This window comes from Vigna unguiculata, chromosome 5 (assembly GCF_004118075.2).
Source record: "Vigna unguiculata cultivar IT97K-499-35 chromosome 5, ASM411807v1, whole genome shotgun sequence".
Lineage (NCBI taxonomy): Eukaryota > Viridiplantae > Streptophyta > Magnoliopsida > Fabales > Fabaceae > Vigna > Vigna unguiculata.
This window is the reverse complement of record NC_040283.1, coordinates 2,976,368-2,996,160: the sequence shown is the minus strand read 5'-3', so window position 1 is coordinate 2,996,160 and position 19,793 is coordinate 2,976,368. Positions and strand designations below refer to the sequence as shown.

The 19,793-nt window shown below is 33.9% G+C and overlaps 3 protein-coding genes across 8 annotated transcripts; 1 reads left to right on the top strand and 2 right to left on the bottom strand.

The window, feature by feature from the left end:
- The first annotated feature begins 529 nt into the window (after positions 1-529).
- Positions 530-5,562, top strand: LOC114185731 (EID1-like F-box protein 2). 4 transcript variants are annotated; one of them, XM_028073614.1, is made up of 5 exons: positions 530-664; positions 747-802; positions 3,412-3,574; positions 3,787-4,569; positions 5,216-5,562. In XM_028073614.1, the coding sequence occupies exon 4, from the start codon at positions 3,805-3,807 to the stop codon at positions 4,549-4,551; it is 747 nt and encodes a 248-aa protein (XP_027929415.1). In that variant the 5' UTR covers positions 530-664; positions 747-802; positions 3,412-3,574; positions 3,787-3,804; the 3' UTR covers positions 4,552-4,569; positions 5,216-5,562. The 4 variants fall into 4 exon arrangements, with proteins under 4 accessions (XP_027929415.1, XP_027929414.1, XP_027929416.1 ...); XM_028073613.1 differs by having other exon boundaries at positions 3,412-3,588; XM_028073615.1 differs by lacking the exon at positions 3,412-3,574 and having other exon boundaries at positions 535-664.
- Positions 5,563-6,017: 455 nt separating this feature from the next.
- LOC114184825 (chaperone protein ClpB3, chloroplastic) lies at positions 6,018-12,472 on the bottom strand. Its single transcript, XM_028072140.1, has 10 exons — positions 11,972-12,472; positions 11,158-11,376; positions 10,791-11,028; positions 10,360-10,555; positions 9,691-9,745; positions 9,405-9,555; positions 8,838-9,146; positions 8,033-8,298; positions 6,850-7,776; positions 6,018-6,583 (listed from the first exon to the last, which is right to left on the bottom strand). Exons 1-10 carry the CDS (start codon positions 12,200-12,202, stop codon positions 6,248-6,250), a joined length of 2,928 nt encoding a protein of 975 aa, XP_027927941.1. The 5' UTR covers positions 12,203-12,472; the 3' UTR covers positions 6,018-6,247.
- Positions 12,473-13,849: 1,377 nt separating this feature from the next.
- LOC114185007 (membrane-anchored ubiquitin-fold protein 2) lies at positions 13,850-17,970 on the bottom strand. 3 transcript variants are annotated; one of them, XM_028072479.1, is made up of 5 exons: positions 17,668-17,970; positions 16,924-17,212; positions 15,330-15,494; positions 14,360-14,453; positions 13,864-14,269 (listed from the first exon to the last, which is right to left on the bottom strand). In XM_028072479.1, the coding sequence occupies exons 2-4, from the start codon at positions 17,054-17,056 to the stop codon at positions 14,398-14,400; spliced, it is 354 nt and encodes a 117-aa protein (XP_027928280.1). In that variant the 5' UTR covers positions 17,057-17,212; positions 17,668-17,970; the 3' UTR covers positions 13,864-14,269; positions 14,360-14,397. The 3 variants fall into 3 exon arrangements, with proteins under 3 accessions (XP_027928278.1, XP_027928279.1, XP_027928280.1); XM_028072477.1 differs by having other exon boundaries at positions 13,850-14,453; XM_028072478.1 differs by lacking the exon at positions 17,668-17,970 and adding an exon at positions 17,477-17,638 and having other exon boundaries at positions 13,850-14,453.
- Positions 17,971-19,793: the final 1,823 nt, after the last annotated feature.

The following is a 19,793-nucleotide window of genomic DNA, read 5'->3' as shown; positions in this document are numbered from 1 at the left end:
TTTTTTTCATCCATGAAAAACATACACATGTCACCTTAAAGATTGAATTAGAAAAATTTCAATCGAAAGGGCTTGATGTATTTTTTAAAATTGTAATTGTGCATCTCCATATTGATTCAGCCACGTATAAGAAAACTTCTGATTAAAATATGATTAAGCTGGATAAAATCGAAAACAAAATTGCTGAGTTTGACCAGAAAATGAAGGAGAAAAGCATTTACCAGACACGTGGCATAATGGTCCATAAAAGAGTTCTGAGCAACCTGGTGCTGCCCGACAAAGAAATCTTTCTGTTTATCTTTATCCTTGAAAACAAGGTTATGGGTGGCGTGCTTCTCGCACACCTCATTTTACGAAAATGACCCTCCATTGTCTTCATGGCATGTCACTACATGTGGACCCCACCTCCCACCTCTCTCCGGTGACATCTAAGTGGTGATGACACGCTTCGCCACATGATTGGACCTTGATTTTGGATTGCACCAATATTGTGAATCAATGATTATCCTGAAATATATAAGAAGCAGTGTCATAAATCATTACATATCTATCAATCCAATCCTCAATTGTACACTTGCAACTTCCTCTCTTGTTGTTGCCACTGCTGCAACTTTCACTGTGTTCTATTCTATGCATCTATTTACCAAATTGTCCCTACTCAGAGGTGAAATTACTTCACCATTTTTTTCTAACTTTTATTTTTTGGTTTTTTTTTTTCTTATCTGGGATTTGGAATTTGCATGCAGAAGTGGGTTTTTCTAGGGTTTGGAGGCTATGCCGAAAGCGGGTTAAATAAGTTTGGGTAAGGAAAATATGTCTCCTTTCTTTATATATTTTTAGTTTTTAATTGCTTAGGGAGCTATGCAATTCTCAAATTCGGGTTTTTTTGATTTGTATGTTTTTCCTTTCTTTTTAAAGTTCCTAGTTCGTGAGCGAATTTCTGCTTTGGGGTGGATTTGAATTTGTGTCTGCGAAGGGTTGTGATTGATTTACTGAGCATTTTATTCACGCGTGTCTGGAATTTGAGATTTTGGGGCTGGTATTCTGGGAGATTTGAAAAATGTGTTTCTCTGTTGCCCAAAGCTCTGATTGGCCTTTCCTATGAGGTGTTTCGATATATTATATGTCGTGGATGAAATATTGGTGTGACACAAGGCATGTGGGGTAGTTTGAACTCGTAGGTGTATGAAATATATGTGTGTTGAACATGTGGTGTAAGATTGCACATCACTGCGACAACTGGGGTGGGTTGAGAGGAAAACAACTGAACACCATTTTATGTCCAAATACTTGGTATTCTAGTTGTTAGGTTTGGAGCTTAGATGTATGAGAAAGTTTGAAACTAAATTTTGAGGTAGCGATCAAGATGAAAGCAGCAAGATGATCATTATGTTTTAGTGTAAGTTATGTCTATAAACAGATAACTATTTTAACGATCTAAATTAAGTCTTCTTAACGCTTTGACTTGCTGTTTTTCTTGATTTGCATCACCTCTTAACCACTGGACTACCCTCCATTTGATCTACTTTTCTTTCTGGATCTTCTATAAGTCTTCAAACATACCCAAATCACCTAGGGCAATACTATACCATCTTTTCCAAAATAGGTGCCACTCCAACTTTCTTTCTAGTCCATTCATTTCAAAACCTATTTCAAAGTGTGTCCCCTCATCCATCGTTGTATTCACATCTATGCAACATTGAGCTTCAGTTTTGTTGGCCTTTTACAAACATTCAGCTCTACATGACATTGTAGGTTGCATAGTTATATATAAGATGCTTTTTTTATGCTTGAGATACGTTTTACTTAATACAACAGATAACACTTGAAGTCCTCCTCACCTTTATCCAACCCACTTGAATCTTTTGATTTATAATTCTCTCTATAATCCTGTCAATGTTATGTCGTTCACACCAGTTACTTATACCATGTGACTTATAGTATGGTATAACATCAAATTTTCACTTCTATGCTAGAACTAGTATGCCTTCTGCTAAACGTATTTCATATTTTCTGTTCTAGTTCTACGAAACCTATGTCTTTTCATAGCTTTTCTTCACAGCTCTAACCTCTAATTTATTTCTTTTCTGAACTGCCCTACTAGGACCATAGTATCTGCATAAAGTTTGTATCATCATTGCTCTGGCACTTGGATACATTCAGTTAACGCATCAAAACCTGGTTAGAAAGATAGGGTTTGCAGTTGCCCTTGATCCTGTTCTACAATTATATATTACGTGGTCTTGTGTTCTCCTACACTCCTTCCATATTTGATTTCTTGAATATACAATATGAACTTTTTTCTTTTCACGTATTCCACGATAATTCCCTACGCACCGTATTATACATTTTTCATATCAATGGAAACCATGTTTGTCCTTTTGTTGTTTTATTCCTCTAATATCTCCTTCTACAGTTTTATTCCCATAATATCTTTCCATCAATCACCGTTGTCAATCTTCAACATTCATAGCAAGTGTATTGATATCATACTTGATCAGCTAGCCATAATAAAATCTAATTAATCTTCTATACTGTTAATATCACCTGAGTCTTTCCTCAATTACCCTTACCATAACTTTTTAGTCTGACTATAAGCTTAATCTGGCTATCATTTGTACAATTTTTGCAAGTTACTCTTATCTTAGATATGGATATAAGTACTCCCGAGCTTGTCCGATGTTATCTTAGAGTTACAATCTTGTTAAATAGTTGCGGTATATTTTAACCCATTTGTATCTCAGTAGTTATTACGTTACTGACTATTTTTGTGATTCATTCTCTTCTTTGCTTTTTTTACCTCAGACTCCTGTATTCTACTAAAAGAAGCATAATTTCGGTCATGTTTCTTGTCTGTTTGGTTTAGCCTATCATGGTTAAATAAAATTCTGTCATTCTTTAAGTAGGTTGTCAAAGTAACACTTCCACTTTTCCTTGTATCTTGTTCTATGACTTTAACAGTACAAGTTTACCTTCTTTGTTCATAATGCATTTCCCTAGGTTCAGGTCTCGTCTTTCTTTTTTATACCTATAACAAGTATATACTTCTTTCCTTGGAAGCCTAAGGATTTGGTGTAATCTGTCAAGTGATGTAACCTCCACTTTGTTTATATGTATGTGTGCATTCAATTTTCAGGTTTTTACAGAAGAACTGTGATTTATAACTCTCCCTTTTAACCTTAACCTTATGTTCCATGCTTTGTCTCAACACACTACCAAATATTTTAAGCCCTTGGTCCAAAGCCTCCTGATTGATCGAGTGTCACTTTTGATACCTGGCCAATCCCTTATAGTCATCTTGTTCCGCATGTAGTGAGCAAAATAGAAACATGTTATTTTGTAATTATGATAAAAACATATAAACTGAAAATGGCAAAAAGAAACACTCTAATGTGCAGTATTTATTTTCAGTTTGGAGACAGAGAAGGTATTTTATGGATTGCATGACTAGAAGTAATCGAAGTCACTGTTCATTGGAAATCCACTCCATACCAAAGCATTGGAAGGAGAAGAGAATTTCTTGTATTCTTTTCTTGAGCTAACTTTGGAGTAACATATAAAGGAACTTGCTTAGGTTATTTCTTTATTGTAAGTTATTTGCTTTAAATGTATAATCATAAATTTGTTGTTTGAATTGTTCAATATTGGCTCATCTGTTGGTTTGATTTCTCCTCATCACTAAGAAGTATTCAATTAATAAATTTGGTATTTAGAATTTGTCAACTTTATGAATACCCTAGTATTCTCTGATAAATGTTTGTCATGAACTGATTCTTTTTATTTCAGTTTTTCTAGGTGAAGAAAATGATTCTCACAAAGCAGTATCGATGCATACACTCGGCTAGCTGTCAATGTACCAAAGGGCATTTAAGTGAAGATGTGATATTCTTAGTATTTCATAATTTGAATTGGAATCCCAAGCTGATTGCTACTCTATCCTGTGTGTGCAAATGGTTTGATGATCTTGCCAAGCGAGTTCTATGGAAAGAGTTTTGTCGAACGAGAGCTCCAAAGATGCTGCAGGATCTGCAATCTAGTGGGAGCCACATCGTTGATGGAAACTGGAGAGCCTTAGGGAAGCTTCTTATATACTGTTCAGGATGCACAAAAGGTGGTTTGTTCAATAGCATTCAGATCCCTGGTCACTTTGTTTATCAAACTCGATTTTCTAGAACATCAGGAAAGAGCTTTCTTTTGCCTCAATGCAGAACTGATGTTCTGTATGTGTCTGATCCCTGTGAGCATCTTGACCAAGGTGAAGAAGGAGATGTAGGATTCTTCCGTGGAATTTTTAAGTCGTTTGCTACCTCAAAGGTCAGAAAGATGCTTATTAATAAAGGAGCCAAATTCCATCCAAGTGAAGTCTGCCCTTATTGTAAGGCAAAGTTATGGAGCATGCTGCAAGCCGAAATGATTCCTCAAAGTGCTAGTCTCAGATTGGGTTCTTATGATGACTGTATTGAGTATTATGTGTGCCTCAACGGCCATATGCTTGGGATATGTACTCTGTTACCACTGTCCGATTCAGAAGAGGCATCTGAATTGAGATAACACCTAAATGATTCTCAGGTATTTTGTTTATCTGTAAAATCACAACTTTTTTTACTCTAATGTTTATGTTATCTGTTTGCATTTCAATTTGAAAAGGAAATAAGGTTTGAAATGTGTATTAGTAATTGTGACAATTGGTTTTCATTGAGAAGAACTGAACCCACTTAGAGTGCCATTGGGTGGAATTTAATTGGATGTTTTACTTGTAGTTAATATTCATTCTTTACTTTTAAAAATGAAATAATATTTCCTAAAATGAGACTATAAATTTATATAGTTTGATTATGTTAATATTCAAACAGATTATAAATAAGAAACTTTACATTATATTTCAACATCTGCAGTAGCTTGAATGTTTTCAAGTTAAATCGCTTTCAAAGTATTCAAGTTGCTATAGGGTTCTTGGTGGTAGATTTGATATTAGGGGTATTTATAGAAAGTTTGACCCCTGGATGGGAGGTGGTGGGGCCTGTGTAGGAACAGCCAAAACCAAATAATTATTGTGTGGTAGGTACATAATTCTTTTAATAATAATAATCTGTCTCTTCTAAAGTTGTATTATTTGCTATCGTTCTTGAAATTGTTCCCTTCTACTTACGACAACAAGAGTAGAGAATTATTCTGAAGAACTAGCATTATGACACGTCCTATTATCCTTGGACAGGTTGGCAGAAAATGTTCACAAGTTGGTTGAAAACTTTGGTGGTAAATTCTTGGGTCAATTCAGCCAATCAGAGCTTCGAGCTTGTTGCTTCAGTCTCTCCAAGCCAACATTTCCAACCATAGAGAGATATTAAGCATTTCTTGGAATGATTAATAGACAAGGTTGTTAATGTGAAATATGTTATATCCCGTATATTGATTCATACGAGGTGTCTCTGCATCACAAATATGCGTCTGCAATACTTTGCACTAGTTCAATGTAATGAATCCTCTATCCAACCCTCTCTCCAGCTGAACAATACAAAATAAATTGGATTTAAATGAGAAATAATATTCCCTTTGTCTTAATAAGAATGCGTGACATTAGGGATACAAATGTATTTGAGATATAACTAGAACTCCTGTAGAACTTGTATCAATTTATGAAAGGTATTCCATGACTCTAGTTATTCCATAAATTCATCACGTTTAGGAAACGCACACCATTTCTTTATTTTATTAGTAATTAAATAAATACTCAAATTGATACTGGAAGGATACAAGTTTCTAACTAAAGTTTTTATGTAAACATATTTTTAAAAAAAGTATTTACAAAATCATTGTTATACAGAAGTTGTTTATCGAATATTAAATACTAATAAAGAACGAACTTATATGCAAGCAAATAAAATTTTCAATTTACACGATAATTTAAATTTAAATTTATTTAAAGAAGTAATATACTAAATTATTAAATCAAATCCAGTCTTATCGACTATATCTTTCTTATCACCTATATCTTTCCAGCAGGAACAGTTTGATGCTTCTCATAAAGCTTTAATTCTTATCAAAAGTGGGACTAAATCAACTCAACAGGACTCAGCCTAGCTCATGTACATCATCACAATTATATCATTATATGATGGGGTTATTCGTATTGGTAATAGAAAATATACATCAGATGCAAACTACAGAAGGATCATGGTTCAATAGTATAAGGAAACTTTATACTCAAATTTGTGTGAAGGAAAAAGTAAGGAACAGTAGAAGGAGTTCACGGAGCCTGTGGAAAGGGTTCCAAGGAAGAGTCTTCTTGAGTGGTAGATTCTGATTCAGCTGCAAGCTTCTTAAAAACAAGTTTTTGCTGGGGAAGTTGGCCGTTGCTAAATGCAGTGAGTTCTGTGTCTATTAAAATTGCGTCCTCTTCCTTAAATTCTCCTCTGAGAATACCCTTGGCAAGTTCATTCTCCACATTCTGCTGAATCACTCGTTTCACTGGCCTAGCACCATAATTGGGGTCATACCCCAAATTTCCAAGAAGTTGGACAGCAGCATCTGTCACTTGGATTTTCATCTTGCGATCTGCAATTCTCTTCTGCACACGCTCCAACTGCAATACACCACAAAGGGAAACTTGTTATTAGGGATGTTAAAACTATGTAACAGCACCATGAAAATAATTCAAATATGGTTTAATGAAGTTGACACTTTTAGTAACTTCAGATGTTGAAATAAGTGAAATCAGATTTCGATTTAAGACTAAAGCCAAAGAAAACATGTCAATTTCACTAAATCAATATGAACATATGAACCAAGCAATTTTAGGACATGGGGAGGCTTGAACTCATTGAGAATGTGGTAACATGAATATAGTACCTGTAACTTGACAATGCTACTTATTTGCTCACGGTCTAGAGGCTGGAAAACAATATATTCATCAACTCTATTCATAAACTCAGGGCGGAAGATGGATCTTGCAGCATCCATTACTCGCTGTTTTATGGTTTCATAAGCCAACTCTTTTGGCACAGTGTCATCATCTGTGTTCAGAATATACTGCGATCCAACATTAGAGGTCATAATGATAACAGTGTTGGTAAAACTCACTGTACGACCTTGTGAGTCGGTTACTCTTCCATCATCCAAAATTTGAAGGAATACATTGAAGACATCCGCGTGTGCCTTCTCAATCTCATCAAACAAAATAACGGCATATGGTCTGCGGCGAACTATCTCAGTAAGTTGCCCTCCTTCTTCGTACCCAACATATCCAGGTGGAGCCCCAATCAATCTTGAAACAGCATGTTTTTCCATGTACTCACTCATATCAATTCGTACAAGAGCTTCTTCAGTGTTGAACAAGTAGGCTGCAAGTGCCTTAGCAAGCTCTGTCTTTCCTACACCGGTTGGTCCCATAAACATAAAGCTGGCAATTGGCCGATGGGGGTCTGAAAGACCTGCTCTTGAGCGTTGGATAGCCTCAGCAACTGCTTTAACAGCAGGGTCTTGACCTACAACACGGTTATGAAGCACTTCTTCCAAATACAGTAACTTCTCCCTCTCTGATTGTTGAAGCTTTGATACAGGGATACCAGTCCACTTGCTTACAATTTCAGCAATATCATTTCCTGAAACTTCCTCTCTAAGCATAGACTTCCCTGAATTCATATACTCATCTAATTCCTTCTCTGCACTTTCAAGTTGTCGTTGTAAGGAGTTTAGACTGCCATACTTTAATTCAGCCGCCCGATTCAGATCATACTCCCGCTCCGCCTGTTGGATCTCAAGATTCACCCTGTCTATCTGTTGCATAAATGCAGAAATCATTACTATCAGCTGTAAATCATATATAAAAAATACAGTGATCTTTTATTTGATTGAATTTCTATCTTAGATTATAATTGCCAAATCAACCCAAATAGTTGCACTAGTTATATGTGCAGAAAATACTTCAGAATGCAAAATTCATCCTACCCCTCTTCTGAACCATTGCTTAATTCAAAATGAAAAAATAAATAAATAAATAAAACCCCCAACAGGAAAAGCTTAAACAACAGACCTCTTCTTTGATTGATTGAATACGAGTCATTACAGACTTTTCATGCTCCCACTGCTCAGTCAGCTCAGCCTGTTTCTCTTTTAAGAGAGAGAGCTCAGTCTCAAGACGATTCAGCCTATCTTTAGTAGCCTTATCTGTATCATTCATGAGAGAGAGTCTTTCCATCTCCAGTTTTAGGACTGACCGGTTAATCTCGTCAAGTGCAGTTGGTTTAGAAGTGATTTCCATTTTCAGTTTGGCAGCTGCCTCATCAACCAGATCAATAGCTGCAATTTAGATGAAGCTAGCAATTAGTGTTTCATGGGCATTGTTGATGCTGATGCCATTCCAGAAGAAAGTTTGACTTAGATATGTAATAAAAGGAGATGAGTCACTCACAAGTCAGAACTATATTAGGATTATTCAAAGCCAAACCCTTCAGAAACCAATACTGTGGTCTATGTATGTTACTAACAGCAACCAAGTGCTAAAGATTTGAGTTTTTACATATGATTTTAAACTTTAATATTATCAATCCCTTGGTGGCAGCAAAATATTCTCTAAGCGTTGTCATTTCAAGGGTATCAAGAACAATTAATATTTTAGCAATCATCTGTACATTAATTGTTTTCCATCAACCTCAACTGAATTACTAAACTCTCAAAAGCATGCTTTCATCACTAAGAAAATGTTCTAATTTGAAATTCAAATCTCTTTCAAGTAAAACTTGTGTCAATAGTATTAATTGGTAGAATGAATGTCAATGCTCTAGAAACTTCTCAATCCTCACACAAAAATATTTAGAGTTTAAAATAAGTATTGTTACCTTTGTCTGGCAAAAATCTCCCACTGATATATCGATCTGAGAGAATTGCAGCTTCCACAAGTGCGCTGTCAGAAATTCGAACTCCATGATGTAGCTCATATCTTTCCCGCAGTCCCCTTAGTATTGAAATTGTATCTTCAACCGTAGGTTGGTCAACATAAACTTGCTGGAAACGTCTCTCTAGAGCTGGGTCCTTCTCAATATACTTCCTATACTCATCCAATGTTGTTGCACCAATACATCGAAGCTCACCTCGGCCAAGCATAGGCTTTAAGAGATTACCAGCATCCATAGCACCGTTTGTAGCTCCTAACATGAATAGATAATAATTGCAATCAAATTCAACACCCAACATGTTAATTTCAAATCTCTATATGGCATCAGGTACAAAAAAAAACATATTTCAAGAAAATGATGTGAACTAAAATGCATCTATGATAAGAATCCCAATTGATCCCAAGAGTTTGGTATATAAAACTTTGCATCAAGTAGTAGTCTGACCCTTTGAGCATCTTTAACAATACCCAAAATAAGCTGTTCAAAATGGTTAAGTTTCAAGCTTCTTACCTGCCCCAACAACCGTATGAATCTCATCAATGAAAAGGATAGTCTGACCATCAGATTCTGTTACTTCTTTAAGCACAGCTTTCAGCCTATCTTCAAATTCTCCCCTGTACTTTGCGCCAGCAATCAGTGCACCCATATCAAGCGATATAAGCTGAAGAGAGACCAGTGCAAAAAGACAAAGTTGAATATTATATGAAATTGAAAATGGGAATAGAAACTTGAAATTAAGTTCCTTTCATTTACAGCTCTATCAGGAATAGCCAATACATTTGGATTAAGCACATACCCTACGGTTCATCAAAGCTTGAGGAACATCGCCTTGCACTATTCTCTGAGCTAGTCTGTTTCAAAGGACGAATTAGATCAATAAACAGAATAAAGAAAGGAACATTAACAAAAGTATCAAATAAGATACAAGCAAGAAGGAAAAATTAATTAACCTGATTGTTTTCCAATAAAGTTAAGAAAAATCTGTGCTAAATTTTGCTAAATGCGTGTTCCAAAGGTGATCATGTTCACACTACGCATTGAGTAATAATGAGTATACAAATGAAACAAATTGTTTTCTCCATTCTAATTTATACAACTACGGGGGAAAATCATCATCTAAACTATCACTTGGGCAACCTCTAAAAATCCATCCAGAAAACTTACCTTTAAAAGATTAATTTTACAATATTACATATTTTCATTAAAATTTCATTTACCTTTTTTCATAATATAACCGCGTATGTTCAGAGAAAATTTTATTACTCTTTAACCTGTTTAACAGATGGCATTGCTAGTATTTATGAAGCAGGTTAGACATTGAAATTAAGGCTTGTCAATATTGCTATATATAAACTAGTTAAGCTTAATTTTACATTCATTCCAAAAGATTTTAACAGCAATAATGTTAAACATATGGTAATGTAATCAATCATAGGCAATGGAGGATAAAGGTCTAAGCGCTTACCCTTCAGAAATGGCAGTCTTTCCAACACCAGGCTCACCAATGAGCACAGGATTGTTCTTTGTCCTCCTGGAGAGAATTTGGATGCATCTGCGTATTTCATCATCTCTTCCTATGACTGGATCAAGTTTTCCAGCTTTTGCCATTGCGGTTAAATCTTTTCCATATTTTTCCAAGGCTTCATACTTCCCTTCAGGATCTGTATAGAAACTTAAAATGAGGCTTAAGCAATACAAAGTTGCCAATCATTTAAGCATACAGTTCAAACTCAAGGACCAAAAAAAATGAAGGACAACAACAATGTACATATCAAAAATCTCTAACTACCCTTCCTCCAAAAGAAAAGAGGTAAGAAGATAAAAAGAAGACAGCACCTGGTTACATATCACATACTAAAAGTTATAAAAAGAAGACAAATGGAAAAATATAACTACCTTGATCAATAACTGACTGAGGCCCCCTAATGGACTCTATTGCAGATTTTAAAGCCGGCTCAGATATTTGAAAATCTCTAAATAATTGCTTCCCAAATCGCTGATCTTGGGTAAAACCAAGAACCAAGTGCTCAACTGAAACAAATGAATCCCCGAACTTTTTCTTGTGGTCCCTAGCTCTCTGAATCAATGCCTCCAAATCACGTCCCAACATTGAACCAGACGATTCCCCTAGAACCTAACATAATTGAACAGGCATTAAACGTCTGGGGTTCTCGGGAGGAATAACTAGCAATTAAACTCAACCAGACAACAAAATATTAAAGCTAATATTTCAATTCAATCTTAATTGAAAATGTGATTCAACCTTGGGTTGCCGCTGAATGTACTTCTCAGTAGCTTCTAGAAGACGAGTGTTATCCACCCCAACCTTGGAAAAGATCCTACGAGCAAGCCCATTCTTCTGCTCTAATAAAGCCTTCATCAAGTGCTCTGACTCCACAATCTGATGCTTGTTCTCTTTGGCCACCTCCGGCGACGAAACTATCGCCTGCCACGCCATCTCTGTGAACTCTTGCTGCGTAATCTGCCCATAGCATCAAAACCTCAGCATCAACCACTTCACCCTACTTAACAAGCTCTAAGGCCATCATACAACCCAAATTCACAAACATTCAAAATTCTAAATAAGCTGACAAAATTAACAAACATAGTTAAATTGGTTGAGTTTGGTTAATAGAAGCTCAATTTTGAACCACTTTTCTACGTTCAACCTATCTTCTCTCTCAACTGCCTCTCCTCTCCACCATGTTTTCCAATGAAGACAATTTAAAATAGAGAAAACTTAAAACAGTTGTTCAGATCCGGATAGTTTTTTCCATAAACACTTTCAGACGAAGGAATAAGAAGATCAAATCAATTAAAACATCTCATCATTTAAAAACAGCAGTTCTCTCAATTACCTAACTTGATGTCCATCAATGGATTTTAACTTAGCTTAGTTCAATTACTTTTTTGTTTCATTTTTCTAAGAGTTGTTACATAGCAATTCATCCATCTGGACCTAGTCAGACCATTCTGAACTTAACTCAAACATGATTGCATGTTTTGAAAGGAAAAGAAAAAGAACAAAGTAGAAGCAAATGCGCTATTCATTTATTTAATTATTTAGGAAGTGTTACCCTTCCACTTGAAGCTTCACAGCGAACGGTGAAAGGTGAGGAATTTCTCCGAATTGTCCAAAACCCATTTGCAAAAGGGTGTCTTTTGTTGACGGGGAGCGATCGGAGTGGCTTAAGGGGAATGGGTTTGGAGAAGGAGGGACAACGGCGGTGAGAAAAGCGAGCACGGTTAGTGTTACAGGAGAAGGGGGCAGCGATGTGGGAGAGAGAAAACGACGTCGTGGAGGCCATTGGCGAGGAGGAAGAGAGCGTTGAGGGAAGAGGGAGTAGGAAAAATGAATGAGAGTGGAAAATTAAAGAAGGGAAGAAGGAAGAAGGAACTTTGTGTTGCGTGGGTATTGAGAAAAGAAAAAGAGAAACAGAGAGAAAGGGAAAAGCGTGTTACTGAATTGAAACAGAGCTTGGAATGAAATACAGAGAGTTGGACATGGAATAGAGTGGAGAGTGGAGCATTCTGGGAGGTTCCTGAAATGGTGATTTGTATGGATATGCAGCCATTCACCACGTGTTCATGTTCCTTTTGGAGTCATGCAGTTGCTGTGAAAATGACTAGAATCATTACATTTATCCTGTAAAAGTTATATATTTATTACTGATTATGTTTTACAACTCTAATAAAGGATAGATAATTTGAAATAGGCAGCGTAATTATAAGAATATAATTTTTGTGAAAAAATTATCTTAAATATGAGTCATATTTTAGTGTATTTTGCCATCATTGTATGATTTATTTCAAAGTTTCATGAATTTTATCTTGAATTTCGTTAATGGATTACTGTTATAATAGTAGTGATTGCTGCTATATCATTTTAAAAAATATGTAAGATTTATTGGAATTTGAACTTGTATTGATAATTAACAAAGAATGACTCATTAATAAATAATTTATAATATTCCTATACAAAAATTATCTTCCTGCATTCAGTTTGCCTTAATTGTGGTTACAATAGTATTAATAAAAGTAATTATAATAATTAGTAGTATAAACTCTTTTCCTTTCATTTTTTCTGACAAAATAATCCAAGAATCGTTTCTCTCTCTAATTTTTGTTCTTTGTTTTTTCTTTTCCTTCCTTTTCTTAGATGTCTTTCTTCCAAACGCTCACTCCACCTAATCAAAAGTGTTGTAGGGAATAACGGATAATTAATTGTCCATTGCAATAAGCACAATTAGTTAGTATTGTTTATTTCATCATGAAATAAGCAATTAGTACTCATAATTTTGCTTGATTTAAACAATGAGATCAAAACCTAAATGAGCACAAATATAAACAATAGTATTAAAGGAAAAACTATTAAGAAATAATGTTGGTAAGATGAACTTAAGTTTATTTCATTCTTCTGTGTTTTTCGTATATTGAAGACTGCAAACAATATGGCTACAATATTTCAGAAATTATTTAGAAAAATGTAACCAACGATGTTGGAGCCTGAAGTCTTTTTCCCCTAATGTTATCTACTTTGAAAAAACAAGGATGTAATTACTGTAGACCCATGATTGCGAATGGAAATGTTGATGTTGTTTAGAGTACATAAGATATTACTCCAAAAACATCAGCATAAGGTTATAATAACACAACCTCAGGCAGTAAAAAAATTAGAATGTAATAAGAAATGAACACCTCTCCCAATAGTTGAACACGAGAAAAGAATAGAAAAGGTAATTTTTCATTATATTTCTGACAAGAAATAGGGCATACCACAAGAATCTTTATTTTTATTTTTTTTGTAGGGCTATAATCTTGACAAGACATACTGCATATCTTGTGGTCAAATAGTAATGGTGTAAGAGGATTAAACCATTTTGTATGCGACTTCTAGCATGAAACTTGAATGGTAAGACTTTAGTCTGTGTTTTTCTAAAATATAAACAATAAATGAAGGGCAAGGAGATTTAATTCAAGCATCAAATCTCCATTTTGTAAGAGGTGTGTGGTGAAACCACTATTCCACAAGTGCTATACAAGAGTAGCAAGGGTACCAAATAAATAACAAGCAAATTAAAACACATTCAAATGTTCAACACATACATGTCTGAAAGCATGTTGTATCAGACAGATGCAAGAGAGGAATTGTAAAGTATAGATGAGGTGCAAGATGGCAAACTAGTATTGTTCATTTCAATATAGCAAGTGCCTGATGAGGCAACACCTAGGATACATGTTGAGACCAGCAGAAGAACATCTCCTATCAAATTGTGCAAGAAATATAGAGCCGCAGAGGAATCAGGGAACTACTAGTTTCACAATCTTCACCAAGTAAAGTGCTTTTTTTAGGTAAACAGTCCAGTACTCTTTGCCTGTAGTATGAATGAGACATGCAACCAAATAATTTGTGTATGTTGAAATCTTCAACGCCGCAGGTTACGTAAAAATGAAGTGTCCCTAACCTTCTAAGATAGATGACATCTGCTATTCAATCTGGATGCTATAAGATAATACACATGCATTTGTTCTGTGTTGCTTTGCTTGCAGCTTTCTTCTCTGTTCAAAAAAATATAATTGTCAGCAAGTAGGCACCAAAACTGAATGAAAACAAAATCAGTCAAACAGAATAACACCACTTTTTCATTTCGATGCGAGTGGGTTATTTTAGTTCTGGAAGTGCTAGTAACTGATAATTAAAAAAAAAAATTGTTTCCAAAGAAGTTCTTCTAGTTATGAAGTACCTACTACAAATTTTATCTTTCAGTTTTCTATTTCTCCCATAATTTTCAGGAAGGACTGTCTTTTTATTTGAATTTTCAAACAGATGGTTACTGTTTTGTCCGACACAAGATAAGTCTAAAAAATGGATTAGAACGAATAGTACTTTGATACTTTGACAGACATCAATGACCCATTTGTTTGTTTTTCTCTCAAGAAGAAATACATTATATCTATCTATCTATCTATCTATCTATCTATATATATATATATATATATATATATATATATATATATATATATATATATATATATATATATATATATAAAAACTTACATCATAAAAGCATTTTTCTAAAAGAAGCTTAGGGTCACGTATTTCAATGGATTTAGTTTCTTTGATCTGTAGTTCTTCCCTCTACCTAAAACCCTATAATTTCAACAAATGCTTTTAAAATATAAATTTATGTCAACAATGTAAGTGATCTTTGACCCTTAAAGTGATTAAACGACAATCCCAAATAAAAAAAATGACACAAAAGAATTTAACTATTTCTTGCAGTAAGAAAGTGTAATTAAGAAGGCATTTTTTGCAGAAATTAATAAAAAGAACTTGTTATCCAAGCCAAACTTTAAAAAAACTGCTTACTAAAAAAATGCAGAACTATCAAAACTAGCTTTTGGCATATCTCAAATAAACACAAAATAAAAGACCTTTCTCTGTAGCAGGATGTTGGACGACCACATGCATTGTCGTAACTGTATCAGGAGTATCACATAATGGGCTCTGGCATTCACCAACTGTTCTGTTGTTCTCCAATATTTTTCCTGCACTGATCAACTTCACATCTTTTATGGTCCTTGGCCCATTCTCCTTGTCTTCAAAACAAAAACACAAACTTACGAATCTCATTTGTCACAAAACACACGGCAAAATTTTAGCATGAAGCTCACACTATGACCAACATCAGAATTCACCACAGAATCTACTTAAAGATAGAAGTTTTAGTCTTGCTAACTTTGAAATACAACTATTGGAAAATGTCATTTTAGTTATATCTTATAGTATGCCAGAAATTTGTGGCGAACCATAGAAAATGGTACCTTGATTCTCAGTATAAGGACATAAATACTATGCTTACACACACCTATCCATAAACAATGAACAATTGCGTGGACTCTAAGCTACAAACATCCTCTTGAAAAATTACTAAGCAATAAAGAAAACCTAAAATTTAGAAACTTTCAGTTTAAAGAAATAGCAAAACCATTAGACACATAATATCTCCTTGTAACTACACGGCTAACAATTGGTAGGCATCAATCCTCCTGAACAAGTCAAACAGTATACACTAAGGGATGGGAGAAGAAATTATGGTTTAAGAAATAAACTACTAAACTAGGGACCTACACTCAAGCTGGGAGGGAATGTCCACCTATTCAGAGTCTACCAAACCCCTAATGAAGCTAGTTCACGCGTTTGCCGAGTGATACTCCTTGTTATGAACCAAAAAAAGGGACTTATACCAAGACTACCCACATTTTCGATTTAAGGTTGTTAAAGAGGTCTTATCACTTTAGATACTTTCACAATTTATAAACTCCCAAAAGAGCCTTCATATGAAAAAAAAAAGCGTTTGTTTAATGTTAGTAAAGTCTTCTAAAGGAATTGACCAACATTGACGCATTAAACATAAGTATGCACATACACTGGACGGCATATCTTCGACTAATGTTAAAAGTAACTGTATTACACTAAATGGAAAATATTTGTATTCATATAGCTAATTTTCTTATCTCATCAAAAGAATGAAATATTTCAATTGCTCTTCATCATTTTGGAAACGGAAAATAGTGACCACTTCTGCACTCACTCAAGAGGTGATAGTTATATGGTAAAAGGAATTTATAAATTATTCAACCAGTGTATGTCTTCTAAAATAAGAGTTCGTCCAGCCCAAGAGCCTCAACTGCGGTGACATCAGGTTCCTAAGGGACTACTTCTTCCTGTTAACAATATTCCTAAGGTCACTTTGTACCTATTTCAGCCCACTATCCTTGCCCATACCAGGTCTTAGAACTTTTTTTGTAACCAAAATAATAAAACCCACATAAATATTCCTGCAACCTCAATCGCCATGTTTTCCAATCCACCCAACCCAGAAGTCTCTTAATTTATAGCACAGAGTTTCCTCACAGCACCAGAACAATACTACTTCTTCTCAGTTCTAACATGGTAATTTAGCTATTAAACCAGAAGACCAAAAAGCGAAACAAAAAAGAAAAAAACAACAGTAACACAAGTAACCTTTTGGCCACTGAGCAAGAACACTCTCCTTTAATGTTGCAATACTGGTAGCTGCAGGAAAACTTTTGGGGCCAATATCAGAGCCATCAGTCAACCGAAACTTGATCTCAAACTGATCTTGATTCCCAGCCATGTTCGGAGATCCAACGAACTCGCGTAGTTAAAAGAAATATTACAGCTTCAGTTTTACGTCAAATATTACGAAAATAGGTTTTCCACTGAATCAATTCGTTCAGCTAAGTTTCATCAGTGAAAAACAGGATTTCATTCAAAGCCAATCTTGTGAGGTCTGCAAAGTTCAGACACAAAAGAAAAGGTTGAGTTAGAGCCCTGTCAAGCACGCATCCATACTCACTAAACATGCAGAATCTGGCGTGGGAATCTAGATATATCAGGGAAAAGTTTGGAGCGGTCTGAAAAATTCTTATGGAAAAAATCGTTTAATAAGAATATGAACGAAGAAATAGTGAATAACTGAGGTGGATACATCTTCTCACAAAATAAAAACAAATTACAAAAAAAAAAAAAGGTAATGAAATGATTGAAATCCAACATCATAACATAATTCAACACACTGTCGCCAGCCAACAAAAAGAGAATCTCAAACAGCTATATCAAAAAGAGATCCAATCTTGAAATGGGTACGCATCAAACAAGAAAAAAATCTCGAATTTTCAACTGGGTCACCTGCAAAACAAGCAAGGATTGAGAAAAGGAAAATAAAATAACAGATTATGGAAAAACCTGAGTTTTTGTTGATGTGGGGTTTCTTAGATGGGTATGTGCGTCACTGATCTGAGGGGTGAATTGGCTTTTCACTTTTGGGAAAACCCAAATGGAAGACGAAGAACAAGAAGAAGAAAAAGGGAAAGTGGATGCTTTATTTTGTTTTGGTTGGTTAGTGTTTTCGAGAGCAATAATAATAATAATAATAATAATAAATAATAATAATAATAATAATAATAATAAATGGAGAAAGGGAAGAAAAATATGAAGGTAACAAGGAAAGAGGCTTCTTCGGAATTTTCAAAGTCATTCAATTCTTTGGTTTGGTCAATCGCTCCTTTCTTTCTTTCTTTGCTTTTCCCACTTCATAATAGCCTCCCAAAGCTGTGGAAAATGAAAATGCAGAAATGGTCATGATGTAACATATCATATAAAATTATTTTTTTTATAATACTTGTTATATATATATATATATATATATATATATATAGATATATATATATATATATATAGATATATATATATATATATGTGTGTGTATCCAAACATTGATTTAGTACTCTAGTGTGTAAGGTTCAATTAGTTTTTTTTAGATTAAAAAAATTACAATCAAGGTGCTTTCAAGAGACATTTTGAAAAATAATGGTTAATAGTAACATAAAGTAGTATAAATATAGAATTTAGTTTAAATATTCCTACATTACAATGGTTTTTTATACTATAATTGTTGTATAAGAAGTACTTAAATTGTCACGTGCGTATATCATGATTTGCAATTAAACAAAATAATACACACAAAAATTATGACTGCGATAAACAAAAATTGAAGTTGTAAAATATATATAATTCTATACACAGTAGTACTAATACTAAAAGGTCTTACTATATTCAAATCCATTCTTATAGGTTAAAGACCAAGTCCTTTGGTTACGGGTCCGACAAAATAAAAATAAAAATAAAAAAGTAACATAATAAATGGTCTTTCACTTCCTATAAAAGAAAAAATATTATTGGATTTTTATAACTAAAGAAATGTTAATAATTAAATTCGTAAAAGTGGTTTATATCTTTAAGCAATTGAATCGGGTTTGAAATGTAGTGATACCACATTATGAAATAAAGTGTGGAAAGGAAAATATCATGGTTATGAACAATCAATTATTTTTCTTTCAAAAGAATAGTCGATGGTTAGAAAACAAAAACAACTAATAATTCATTTGCTGAAAGTCATGAAAAAATTTCATTTTTATTTCATGATTTTACCTTTTAAATTAATAGATTTGGCTAGAATTTTAGTTTATAATAATAAAATTGTTTTAATTTTTTATATTTGATTTACTTTGAGAAAAAATCATCAAAAAGATATTGATATCAAATAAGACATAAAAAGTTGACACTATCTTAAATTCAAAATATTTAAACAATAACTTTATGAGTTTTTTTATTTATTTAATTTTCTTTCTCTTTATTGTTTATTATTATTATAAAGAATAAAAATAATATGGTAGATATCGATAAAGTTGTGGTCCATCTCTTGCATGGTATAAAGTTGTAATATATAGTAATAGTAATAATAATGGTTATTTCCTTTCTCTTTCATGGCTAAAGAATCTTTCATAGTGTTTCACGTAAGATTTTGGGTGAATTGACACTTGTTAAAAACAGAGACACAACTAAGTGACGCTTCTTAAATTTCAATCATTCACACAAAAATTGTCGATTATTTGACAAAGCTTAGATAAAGAGAACGCAGAAAGAGGCCTATTTGTGGGTCCATAATATTTTGTTGGAAAACTCGTAAAAGATAATATCTTGCATGCAATTTGAAGGCACCACACTACGGCCAAATTTTGCAGAGAGAGGGATGAAGAAGGCTTTAACATTAAAATAGTTCTAATTGAAAATCATGTCATCATCAACTTACCAAATTCCTCCAACATCATTCTTCTCTTATTTTACATATTAACTAGGGTTAGTTACTTTTACTTATGGATTGTTTAAATATCCATATCTTTTATAAAAATAATATACTTTCTGAATCAAACAAAGCGAAAAATATATAATTTTAATGATATGTAATATGCTTTAGCTGGTTGACAAATTTCTCTAACCACAATTACTATCATGATAGAAAAGTTTATTAA